At 38.7% G+C, this 13547-nt stretch overlaps 1 protein-coding gene across 1 annotated transcript in view; it reads right to left on the bottom strand.

Annotated features, from left to right (window-relative positions):
- Positions 1 to 314: 314 nt before the first annotated feature.
- Positions 315 to 13547, bottom strand: part of ASAH1 (N-acylsphingosine amidohydrolase 1) — a 37873-nt gene continuing 24640 nt past the window's right edge. The window contains exons 6-14 of the mRNA XM_040643307.1: positions 9396 to 9470; positions 8468 to 8513; positions 7793 to 7937; positions 7203 to 7257; positions 6997 to 7078; positions 2971 to 3102; positions 2741 to 2864; positions 2249 to 2305; positions 315 to 1403 (exon numbers count right to left, since the gene is read on the bottom strand). Of these exons, the coding sequence (XP_040499241.1) occupies positions 1314 to 1403; positions 2249 to 2305; positions 2741 to 2864; positions 2971 to 3102; positions 6997 to 7078; positions 7203 to 7257; positions 7793 to 7937; positions 8468 to 8513; positions 9396 to 9470 (806 nt within the window). The 3' untranslated portion in view covers positions 315 to 1313. The remainder of the gene's footprint in view (positions 1404 to 2248; positions 2306 to 2740; positions 2865 to 2970; positions 3103 to 6996; positions 7079 to 7202; positions 7258 to 7792; positions 7938 to 8467; positions 8514 to 9395; positions 9471 to 13547) is intronic.

Raw genomic sequence — 13547 nt, 5'->3', positions numbered from 1 at the left:
TGGTGTTTTTTTTTTAATTTAAATCCTATTTCAACACAAATCCTCCTGTAATTCCTCTTGCTTCACGAAGATCGTATTAGCATCACCAGAGCATTGTGGGAGCGCATCCACCTGCACGTGGACACCACTGGGTTTAGAGGCGAAGGATTAGTCTTGGCAGATAGTGACCACTTAGTCCTAAGTGGAAGAACCCACCTACCTGACCCTTGTAATTTAATTCAGATTCTGTGTTCAGCTTCCGTTTCTCCACCATAAGCCCCGCCCTCAAACCAGCACGTGGGTGGACACCGAATCAGCGTACGTGGCTGCTGACACTACTTCCAATGACTGTTTATTGAGTGTCATGAATACAAGTAACATTATACAAAATAAAGTGGATACAGTCTCGCCCAACTGGCATGCATTTCACAGTTAATTGTTAAAAGTCTGAAAGGTTAACAAGTTCTATTAGCACTTTCCATAAATAGACTGATTTCTGAAAAACATTTTTAGTAACTTAAGTTTTTTAAAAATACATAGTGATCAGAAAGACAAACTAAACATTTATTAAGTGAACGATATTTATGTGAGTTTATGGGTTCACCTCTCAACTTCCACAAGGCTTTGGCCTATTTGCTATTAATCCACAGAACCTGGGACTCCATGTTTGAACAACTGCCTGGAGTTACTGGGAGGTAGAGTAATCATGAAAGAGGGAACGTGTCAATTCTGTGTATGAAAGGCTGCCTTGCCCACGGAGTACTTCATGAACCCCAAAAAATACTTCTATTCAGGGTCAAAGGCTCAAGTATTATTGCCTGTTAAGAGAAATACATAGCTGAATGTCTCTCTCATCCCCCTCCAATCAAAATTAGTGAAATTACATTGCTGTCACAGACAGCAAAGACCATGGTGTGCTAATTTTAATAGTAGTTTGAACCAGAAGGAAAAGAAAATCATACAAATATGTGGATTAAAGTGAAAAACAACAATATACAGATGTGCTGGATTCAACACCCACCGAGAATCTTGCTTCATTCTATGGAGGTGGGTCCCATAATAGATTCACTGCCCATCCCTGTCCCCAAATGTCGAAGTGAAACTGCAAATTCCAAATGATTGATTTTTGCACATAAAGAAGTTACCTGTAAATAGAACAATCAGCTGTTATGGCAGAAACAGTCCTTGAACTGTAAACATAAGACAAGCTCATGCCTCAACAAGAAACTGCCCTGAGTCTTGGTCTTTGGAAGGAGATCAGATGACTGCACTAGTTGGACGCGTGTGAGTTTCCATCTTCATGCCACGCAGCATTCCAGGAGCCAGGTGTGTGCTCACCAGCCTATGCAAGGGTCTGGGCAATCCCGCAGGTAAGTTTCATATTGACTTTTGGTAACATCCATCAAGGTTGTGAATACAGTCAGCTGAAAGAAAAGTTACTTTTATTTTAAGGATGTTTCCAATTCTGAGATGTCCAGACTTACATAAATTTCTATACATATCAAATTTCTTTATGAAGTTACTTAATATAATAAATTGTATATAAACAAAGACATTAAATACACAAAGATGCAAATAGTTACTAAGTTAATAACTACAATTATAGTTCACCCTTTAGGAATATAAGTAAAAAAAATGATAATTAAAACAACTACCTTCAATAGAGCCATTATTCCAGGTCATGAATATAAACAGGCTCAGGAGAGAAGCCCCTCAGCTCCTTACGAGATCTTATTCCTGAGTAGCCACTGCTTCACCACAACGCTCTAACACTCAGCTCTCCTCAACACTACGAACAGCAGTCACGCAGAGCCTTCTAGTGTAGACTGTGGACTATAAAAGCAGCTCAGCTGTGGCTGTCCTCTTCCTTACCGAATTTCTGATACTGGGGGGGGAGACTATGCAGGCACAAAGCTCTGTCTATAAACACACTTCAGACTTTGTTGACTTTTAAGTGTTAGTTGAAGTGTACAGCATGAAATTTCTGACAGCGGAAGTCAAAAGTAAAAGGCTACATTTAATTCAAATGTCATGGAAGTAAAATTGGAAACAGTACTTTGACCAATCTGGACATCAAACCACACTAATCAGTTTGTCATATCCCAAGAGTTACTGTTTTAGTCACATAAAAACATTTTTAAAAATCAACCTTAAGCGGAACATGACTTGGGGTCCCAGCTCTGACTGATTCAACATAACAGAGAATGATAAAAACACAGGACCAAATTACTTCCCTAAAAGTATATATATTATATATTTAAAAAAATACCTTGTTGAGGACAGGTTTTGTTGATAGGACATCATATATGGTTGCAAATGAGATATTCTAAAACACAAAAATAATTTAGCTCATTAAGTAAATGTAGATGTCAGTAGCCTTATCCATACAAATGGGTCATTAGAAACAAAGACATTCTTCAGTCATCCTCCCCACAATCTCCCTAAAAGAATTTCCCTTGGTCACTGCTAGAAAGAGAGTTAATGGTATTAATATATCACTCATTCTCTCTCTTCCTGCCCTCTTAATTCTTTCCTGGTTGTCATTCAGCTTCACAGGGTGGTGTCCAGCATTAGAGTCGAAAAGGCAAGTACAATACAATTTTGATCTTTCCATTCAAAACAAAACAAAAACTCAATACAGATTGTCCAGAGATACTCACCAGAAAGCTAAAAAATTCTTCAAAGGCCAAAGAAAAATGCCACAACTAAGATACTCTTTAAAGGTCACCATTTCTTTCTACATATCACATTGTGAATGTACCTCTTGGGTTGTCTGGTTTAGACACATCTTTGCAGGTGTTCTGCGATCATCAAGAAAGAAAGGGCTTTTCCAACGGTCATAATTTGTTTGTACCACATACCATCTGTCCTGCTTGGGGTTGAGTCTAGATACAAAAGGAGAAAGTCTGCTTAGGTTTCCTGCCTTAAATCCGTAAATACGTCAGTCTAGGCTTTAGTTTCTACTTATCCCGTGTGAACAACTGTACTTACTCATACACATCCAAAGATTGTTTTCTATCTCGTGTGATCACACAACCCTCCCCAGTCTTGTTGCCTCCCAGGATAAAGTATGCTGGGGCCAATATCTTGGTCTTGGTCAATATGTTCTTGGCTTCTTCATAACTACATAGAAACATTTTAAAAAAATAAACATTTTTGGGTGACTTGGAATGAAAAATTTTTAGTAGTAGAAACTAAGAGAACACAAGTATCTGAGAAACATGTTCTTTTAAAAAAGGACGGTGAGCAATGGCTCAGGGAGGAACAATCCCCAACACCATGTGGTGAAACACTGAGATCTGAAATATTCCCTCTAATCTGAAGGACAAACCAAACGGCCTCAAGAGATTATCTTCCACCCTAGGCTTAGACTTAGGGAATAGAAAGTAACCTTGAAAATTAGGGCTATTAGAAATTGAAGTGGATTTTCAGAAAGGCCACTAAATCTTACTCCCTCGAACTCATTAAAAATAGGAATGATACCCATTTATTCTAGGTCACTTGATGTACTGCTGGCTATTACAAGATTTCCGCACCAGCACAAAATATAACTTCCAGGTTAACAGGTATTAACGGTTTAAATGAAGATTTTATTGTACAAATTTTCTTCAGTGTATGGGTGTATGTACAAATTTTCTTGTACATCAAGAAAAACTAATAGGTACCCTTCATACTGGCACTATCCTTAGCATTTTTTAAATAAATCAGTTTATTTCTTTGCTTTAAACAGACACATACACACCATGAATTCCATATGAATGTCAAAAGTTAACCTAAGAAACTGAAATAATTCTTCAGTGTAAGGTTAGCTAGGAAATATTTTTCTATTCTAATACGGATAATTAAATAGACTACGATACACTAAAAGGATCGTATGCCATAATCAAGTGGTATTTACTCCAGGGGTGCAAGAACGGACCAACATCCACAAGTCAATGTAATACACCACATCAACAAAAGACTCAAAAGCATACAGTCATCTCAATAGATTCAGAAAAAGCATTTGACAGAATTCAACATCCTTTCATGATAAAAACTCTCAACAAAGTGGGAATAGAGGGAACACGTCTTAACATAATAAAGGCCACATATGACAAGCCCACAACTAACATCATGGTCAATGAATGGCGAAAAGCTGAAAGCTCTTCCTCTAGTATTAGGAACAAGACGAAGATGTCTACTCTCACCACTTTTATTCAATAGAAGTACTGGCAGCCCTATAGCCAGAGCAATTAGGCAAGAAAAAGAAATAGAAGGCCTCCAAATCAGAAAGGAAGAAGTAAAACTATCACTATTAGCAGATGACATGATACTCTATATAGAAAATTCTAAAGACTCCACTAAAAAAACTGTGAGAATAAATGAATGCAGTAAAATTTCAGGATACCAAATCAATATACAAAACTCAGTTGCATTTCTACACATTAATAATAAACTACCAGAAAGAGAAATTAAGGACACAATCCCATTTACAACTGCATTAGAAAGAAGAAAATACCTAGGAATAAATTTAACCAAGGAGGTGAAAGACCTGTACACTGAAAACTATAAGACATCGATAAGAGGAATGGAAGAAGACACAAATGTGTTCATGGATTGAAAGAATTAATATTGTTAAAATGTCCATGCGACCCCAAGCAATCTATAGATTCAATGCAAATTCCAGCAGCATTTTTCACAGAAATAGAACAATCCTAAAATTTGAATGGAACCACAAAAGATCCCAAATAGCCAAAGCAATCTTGAGAAAGAAAGAACAATGCTAGAGGCATTACACCTCCTGATTTCAAACTATATTACAAAGTGATAGTAATCAAGACAGTATGATATTGGCATAAAAACAGACACACAGATCAGACAGCCCAGAAACAAACCCATTTATATATGGTTAACCAATTTACAAGAACAGAGCCAAGAAGATACAATTGGGAAAGGGCAGTAACATGCAAAAGAATGATATTAACGCACTATCTTACAACATACACGAAACTCAATTAGAAATGAATTAAAGATCTGAACATAAGACCTAAAGCCATAAAACTCCTAGAAGAAAATATAAGGTATAAAGTCCTTGACATTAGTCTTGGTGATAAGTTTTTGGATTTGACACCAAAAGCAAAGGCAACAAAAACAAGTGGAACGATATCAAACTAAAAAGCTTCCACACAGTAAGAAAACCATCAACAAAATGAAAAGACAACCCAGTGAAAGGAAGAAAGTTTATGCAAACATATATCTGATAAAGAGTTAATAAGAACTAGTTCTTTTATGATTCCTGGACCCAACACTAACACTGGGGGGTGGGAGGGCGTTTCCCACGTCCAACCCTGCAGGTGTCCAAGAACTGAGCTCAATTCTGACACTATCTACCTGAGATAGCATCGGATTCCATACTGGTTAAGGATTCAGACTCACCAGATTGCATTCCATCCCCCACTTCAGAGGCCAGTCCTAAACCCCATTATGTCAGTTGTAAGCATTACCTGTGTTTCTGGCTGGCTTGTTGAGAATGGAGGCTCCAACAAGCTCCTCTTTAGCTTCAGCGAATTCCCTAAAGTGGCTCACAGTACTCAAGGAAACATGCTTCCCAGTTTATTAAAGGACATGATAAAGGATATGAAGCAACAGAGATGCATATAAAGAGATGCATAGGCAAGGATGTGAGAAGGACACAGAGCTTCCATGCGCTAAAACATGCCACTCTACCCAGAATTCTGTGTGCTCCCGTACCCAGCTCTTCAAACCCTTTCCTTCTTGGGTTTTATGGAAGTTTCATTACATCAGCATGACTGATTAAATAACTGGCCTCATTACCATAACAAAAGACACCTTTATCATTCTCAACACTTAGGAAATTATAAGGCTTTTTGGAGTTGTGAACCAGAAATGGAAACAAAGACCAAATCTATATTTCTTGTAAAAAAAAAATCATAATATCACACTCAGACAACTCAGTAACAACAACAACAAAAAAATCTGATTTAAAAATGGGTAGAGGATCTGAGTAGGCACTTTTCCCAAGATGATATACAAATGGCCAACAAGTACATGAAAATGTGCTCAGCATCACTAATCACCAGGGGAACACAAATCAAAACCACAATGAGTTATCACCTCATTCCGGCTGGAATAGCTATTATCAAAAAGTTAAATGACAAGTGCACTGCTGATGGCAATATAAACTGGTGCAGCCTCTATGGAAAACAGTATGGAGGTTCCTCAAAAAATAAAAAAAGTACCATATGATCCAGCAATTCCACTTCTGGTAATATATCCAAAGGAAAAAAAACCACTAACTTTAAAAGTCAGTGTTGATTGCAACCTTAGTAACAACAGCCAAGATACGGAAACAGCCCAAGTGACCATCGATAGATGCGTGGATAAAGAAGATGTGGTGTGTGTGTGTGTGTGTACACGTACACACACACACATACACACACAATGGAATATTACTCAGCTGTAAAAAAAGAAGGAAATCTTGCCATTTGTGACAATATGGATGGACCCTAAGGGCATTATGCTCAGTGAGATGAGTCAGACAGAGAAAGACTAATACCTCACGATATGACTTACATGCAAAATCTAAGAAAACTAAACTTATAAATACAGAGAACAGAGTGGTAGCTGCTAGAGGTGGGGAATGGGGGGTGGGAGAAATGGGTGAAGGGGATCAATAGGTACAAACTTCCAGTTCTTAAATAAGTCATTCCTGGAGATACAATGTATGGCGTGGTGACAACAGTTAACAATACTATATGACTAGTATACAGTTGCTAAGAGAGGAAATCTTAACAGTTCTCAACACAAAGTAAACAGTTTCTATAACTGTATGCGGTGATGGATGTCAGCGAGACTTACTGTGGTGATCATTTCACAATACATACAAACCCCAAAACATTTTGTTGTACACCTGAAACTAAGATAGTGTTTTATGTCACTTATATCTCCAACAAAAAATAAAATAATTTAAAAATGAATAAATATTAAATGTGATAATAAAGCAACTGGACAGATTACCTTGTGCTATTTTCCAGAACTGATCTAGTGATAAACCCTATCCACATAGCATCTTTCTTTCCCAAAATCCATTCTATGACACCTGAAAGAAATCAAACACACACAGTGTCACAGGCCTGCAATTAAGTTAGATTATGGACCAGAAGACACAGTCCGGCCTTCCTCTTAAAACATCTATGAAATTCCCACTGAAGAACTCGACTCACCCATATAACCGCCATTGATACTGAAACGTTCATTTAACGTGAGACTAAGCAGTCCCTGGAAACAAGACAAAGCAATGAGGTCAGAAGCGTCAAGCACCCCGTCTGAGGCCCTCTCATATTTACGCTGCTATGCCAAACCCTGGAGGGGGGAGTGCAAAGCTGAGTCAAAACTATACTATCACGTTCTCTGCACAGCTCGTAGCAGTTCGGAGCATCTTCATTTGTAGTGTGTGAAATGAGCAGGTGGAATGTTGCTGGCCACACTTCTCTGAGAAGGAAAATGAGAGGCAGAGAATAAATGCCTAACTTGTCTGAGTAGCAGACTAAAGACCAGATGCCAGATCTGTATTATATCCTCAGCCCTCCACATCCAGCCACATGCCTTTTCCTCAGGAGAGGCTCAGAAACAAACCTTCGTTCCTTTCCTACTCTTCTCCACCACATGGGCTCACACCTACGAAGGTGACAAGAAATGCAAAGGGATGAACTGGGCTTCCTATTCTTCTTAGGTCCTTAGACCCCGCCTTTCACAGGCAGTAAAAGCAGGACAGGGAGCTACCTGTACAATTATGTAACAGTAGATTGCTTACCGGTTTGAATCCTGTTAACATGCCCACATAGCCAGCAAAGCTTGACGCCTTGAAGACGGTTTTATTGTTTCTCTGGAAGTCCAAGTTCACCGTCAAAGGTTTCAGTTGCTCAGTTACGACCCAGGTATTATTGTTTATATTCCACCTACAACGATGATCATAATGACGACTGTGTAATGACGACGGCCAGGCATTACAGCAGGTGCGCTACCTCCCTCACCCATTAATGATGAAGCCTCCCAGGAACTTTGTGCCGTGAGTGGTTTTACTCTCCCTTTTCCACATGATAAAACTAGAGGCTCAGAGGAGCTAAATAACCCAATACAACACAACCTACTAAATAGCAAACCCCAGATTCAAATATAGGTCTCTAATTACAAAGCCCTGTTACATTTTTTTCAGGAATGCTAAGAAGACGTAAAATAGAATGCTGTTCTTCATTTCTAAGCAATAAACTCGACATGCATCTGAGGCCTTCAATCAGGTTCCAGATTTCCGTGTACTAGGTTCAACTCAGTTACAGACTCCCAAATAATGGGCCCATCTTGTCTCAAAACTAAGGAATCCGGTCTCTTCACTTCTGGTCATATCGGGCATGCTTTGGGATTTGCTTTTCATCAAGGTAATACGACATACTCTTCCCGAGGACTGAAAGTCACCGTGTTCTTTACTTACCCAAGAAATACTCCAAAATCCATGTTTCGCCCATGCAGCAGATGACCTAATTTAAAGTAAGGAGACGTGAGGCAGCATAATCGATCCTAACTCAAAGCTGGACACTTAATTCCGGTTTATTGATATTCACAACTGTTCAATCCAACAGTAAGAATTAAGCAGCATCCTAATATCAGCCTTAATAAGATCGAACTGTTGTGCCTGTCACACTGGCCAGTTCCCCCTCCCAATCATCTGAGATCACAAGGTTCCGGGTAAAATTACAAGAAAAGGATCAGTGGTCCTTCTTTGGTCCACTCACAGCTGCCTGGACATAGCTATCTTAGCCTCACCTAACGTGACCTGCAACACACTTCCCTTCAGCAATTGTTACCTACAGCTGAACGCTTCAAGGGTCAGGTATAGGCAGACTTTCTACTGAGAGGAGAGGTCAAAATTAACAATAAATCAGGGCAAATCATCCTGTGCCTTGCATTCTGGGGACCTGCCAGAAAAATACATGGCAAAGTGAGGCTGGTCTACCTAGGGTCCCTTGGCTGGGAAATGATGGGCCAAGATTTGTCCTGGGCTTCAAGGAAAGGCTGGGATCATTAGGCATATAATCAAGTACCCCTGTGAGTACTTATACTAAATCATGAAAAATAGTATAAGGTAGACTAGGTGGAAGGGAAAGAATGTTTATAGTCCTGAATCATTTCTTCCCATTTTTTTCCATCCCTGAATTAAACTTTAATAGCCATTATAGTAGTCTCAAAATAAGGACAGTTTTAAATTCACTTTTAAAAATTTGCTCAGACTTTTCAACTCTATGCTACATACACAGAATTTGAAGAGGAAGCGTGAATGCTACAAGTTCTAATTCTATTTATTTAGATTTTTCTTTTACTTTGTACTTTGCACTGCCCACCCTCCCTCAGCACACATTTACCTTCTTTGTCTTCTGTTATTATTGAAGTACAAATGGTAAAAAATTCATAGAACACATTGAATGAAATAATCTCTCCTGTGAGAAAAGATAGGACATTTCTTGGTAAATATCAAGAACTATGACATTGTTAGGAAATTCTTTTTGAAGAAAAAGCTTAACAATCACCATGTGTGGGGTTTTGCTATGGCATACGTGTCTGCAGACCGGTCTGAGCACACCTGCACAGCCGGTCACGTGGACATGTCCCACCGGCCTGTGCTCTACAGACACAGAACAAGCCGCCAAAGGGTCAGCTGTTTGGGCAAGTTGAACACCCAGGCACACTGGGATTGTACCGTAACATGATGGCCAAATTTTTCATCAATGTGCTTCATTTTAATTTGGTTTGGGGGTGCTAACGTATGACAACTTTTTAAAAAAGATTTATTTGAGAGAGAACGTGGTTGAGTTGGGGGAGGGGTACAGGGACAGAACCTCCAGCAGACTCCCTGCAGAACATGAAGCCTCAGGCCGGGCTTGATCCCACAACCCACAAAATCACGACCTGAGCCCAAATCATGAACGACACTTATCTGACTGAGCCACACAGGTGCCCCTCGAATGTGATAACTTAATACATCTGGCTCTTTGTTATATACTGAACATGTATTTAGCTCACATTTTTAGAGGTGACAATACTTCTAAGGTGAGAAAGGAGATCCGGGAACTATTAATAAAATTAGTGCAGAGCTACCAAGAAAATCCATTTTAAAAAATTTTGATTTTTGAATATTTTTCCAAAACTGTATAATAATACCACTAAGCATCTAATTAACAGGCATACGTCATGGGCAAAAAAGGCACAGCACATAGGGAATAGAGCCAGTGGTACTGTAATCGTGTCCTACCCTCGTGGTAAGCACAGCACAAGGTGCAGTGATGGGCTGAACCACCACACTGTACACCCGAAACTAATGCAACTCTGTGTATCAACTATATGCAAACAAAACAATTTATTTCCATTAAATAAAGATACACAGCACACTTTATCACATTCATGTTAACATGTTAAGCTTAACATTCTTTTCCCATCCTAATCTAATGTTTATTTTTCTTGCATTTTGGTAGGATTCTGCTCTTACTTTATTACAAATCATGTGTTAATCTTTTCAATTCGTTTTTCTCTCGAGATATTTATATGTGGTTTTTATTTGCTAGGGTTCTTTACATAATAAAGGAATTAAAGACTTTTTTTTCATATAGGCTGCAAGAATATATTTCCAGTATGTTGACCATCTTTTCACATCACTTTTTTAAGATGCCATTTATTTATTTGAGAGAGAGAGAGAACATGAGTGGGAGAAGGGGCAGAGGAAGAGGGACAACAAGCAGACTCTCTGCTGAGTGGGGAACACAACACGGAGCTTGATCCCAGGACCCTGAGATCATGACCCAAGCTGAAGTCAGATGTGTAACCGACTGAGTCACCCAGGCCCCCCTACATCATTTTTTTAAAGAAGCAAAAAACAATAAAAAACCTAGCCATCACTGTTGATAAATATTATTGATTTTCAGCAATTTTGAATCATCTCTCTTGTTAAAAAAAACAAGGTACTACTGGCTACTTAAAATAACTCTATCACTTTGGTAGCTCAAAAATAAAATTTGGGTGGCAGGAAAAGTCTTTTTCATTAAATTAAATTGGAATTCATTAAAATTAAGGATTTCTACTCACTAAAAGACACCAGTAAGGGAGTAAAAATGCAAGCCCCAGACTTGAAGCCACAGAGAAGATATTCAGAATGCATATATCTGACAAAAGACTTGTAGCCAGAATATATATAGAATTCCTTAAAATCATCTACACTATCCAAAGCAGTCTACACATTCAATGCAATCTCCATCAAAATACCAACAGCATTTTTCACAGAACTAGAACAAACAACCTTAAAATCTGTACAGAACCACAAAACACCCTGGATAGCCAAAGCAGTCTTGAAAAAAGAAAAGCAAAGCCGGAGACATCACCATTCTGACTTCAAGTTATATTACAAAGCTGCAGTGTTCAAAACAGTGAGAGAGGAAAACATGAAACAAGATGAAACCAGAGAGGCAGAAAAACCATAAGAGACTCTTAACCTTAGGAAACAAACTGAGGGTTGCCGGAGGGGAGGAGGGTGGAGGGATGGGCTAACCGGGTGATGGAAATTGAGGAGGGCACGTGATGTAATGAGCACTGGGTGTTATATAAGACTGATGAATCACTGCCCTACCTCTGAAATGAATAATACATTATATGTTAATTGAATTTAAATTAAAAAACAAATTTAAAAAACAGTATAGTACTGGAACAAAAATAGACACGTAGACCAATGCAACAGAACAGAAAGCCCACAAATAGACCCACAATTATATGATCGATTCATCTTCAACAAAGCAGGAAAGAATATCCAATGGGAACAAGACAGTCTCTTCTACAAATAGTGTTGGGAAAACTAGACAGCTACATGCAAATGAATGAAAGTGGACCACTTGCTTATACTATACACAAAAATAAACTCTAAATGGATTAAAGATCTAAACATGAGACAAGAAACCGTAAAAACCCTAGAAGAGAGCACAGGCAGTAATTTCTGACATTGGCCATAGGAACATTTTCCTACGTATGTCTCCTGAGGCAAGGGAAACAAAAGCAAAAATAAACTACTGGGACTGCGTCAAGTAAAAAGCTTCTGCGCAGCAAAGGAAATAATCAACAAAACTAAAAGGCAACCTACAGAATGGGAGAAGATATCTGCAAATGACATATCCAATAAACTGTTAGTATCCAGAATATATAAAGAACGCCCAAAAAATAAACAATCCAATTACAAAATGGGCAGAAGACATGAACAGACATTTCTCCAAAGAAGACATACAGATGGCCAGCAGACACATGAAAAGAGGGTATCATCACTTACCATCAGGGAAATGCAAATCAAAACTACAATGATGTATCACCTCACACCTGTCAGAAGGGCTAAAATCAACAACACAAGAAACAACGGGTGTTGGTGAGGATGTGGAGAAAAAGTGCGCTGTTGGTGGGAATGCAAACTGGTACGGCCACTGTGGAAAACAGTGTGGAGGTTCCTCAAAAAGTTAAAAAGAGAACTACGCTACAATCTATAATCACACTACTGGGCATTTAGCCAAAAAATACAAAAACACTGAATCAAAGGGATACATGCACCCCTAATGTTTATAGCGGCATTATTTACAATAACCAAATTATGGAAGCAGCCGAAGTGTCCACTGAATGATGAATGGATATAGAAGATACAGGGTGTATGTGTGTGTGTGTGTGTATACACATACACAATGGAACATTACTCAGCCATAAAAAAGAATGAAATCTTGCCATTTGCAATAATATGGATGGAGCTAGCGTGTGTTATGCTAAGTGAAATAAGTCAGAGAAAGACAAATACCTACCATATGATTTCACTCCTATGCAGAACTTAAGAAACAAAACAAATGAGCAAAGGGGAAAACAGAGAGAGAGAGAAATCAAAAAACAGACTCTTAACTATAGAGAACAAACTGATAGTTACCAGAGGGGAGGTGGGTGGATTAAGGAGGGCGCTTGTTGTGTTCATATGGAATTGCTGAATCGCTATACCCTACCCCGGAAACTAATATAGCACTGTGTTTACTACGTGGAATTAAACTAAAAACTTGAAAAAAAGAGAATGTTTTAAAACCAACGAAAAATGCACAAAAGACTGTAACAAACATTGCACCTTTAGAAGGAAGGAAGGAAAGAGAGATAAACTATCTTTTTTAACGGTTTTTTTTAAAGAAGCAAAAACAACCAAAACACTAACCAATGAAAGGGAAGGTCAATAGTTCTACAATCGTCTAGTCATCAAGAAAAAGCAAACGACACAATAACAAGGTTCTACACACTCAACCAAATGGCTCAAGTGAAAAATACTGAGCTACCGGGTGGAGAAGTATTAAGGAGTACCACGCCGCTTCAGTGGATACAACCGCGTTGGGAAACTGCCTGGCAGAATGTACAAGGCTAAAAGACAGCTACCCCGTAACCCCGTACATACCCAACAGAAAGCAGCACACATGTCCATCAAAGACAGATACAAGAACATTCATAACTGCTTTATTCCTGATATC

This window comes from Ursus maritimus, unplaced genomic scaffold (genome assembly GCF_017311325.1).
Source record: "Ursus maritimus isolate PB19 unplaced genomic scaffold, ASM1731132v1 scaffold_28, whole genome shotgun sequence".
In the NCBI taxonomy this organism is placed as follows: domain Eukaryota; kingdom Metazoa; phylum Chordata; class Mammalia; order Carnivora; family Ursidae; genus Ursus; species Ursus maritimus.
Note: the sequence above shows the minus strand (reverse complement) of the source record. Positions and strands in the feature narration are given on the sequence as shown.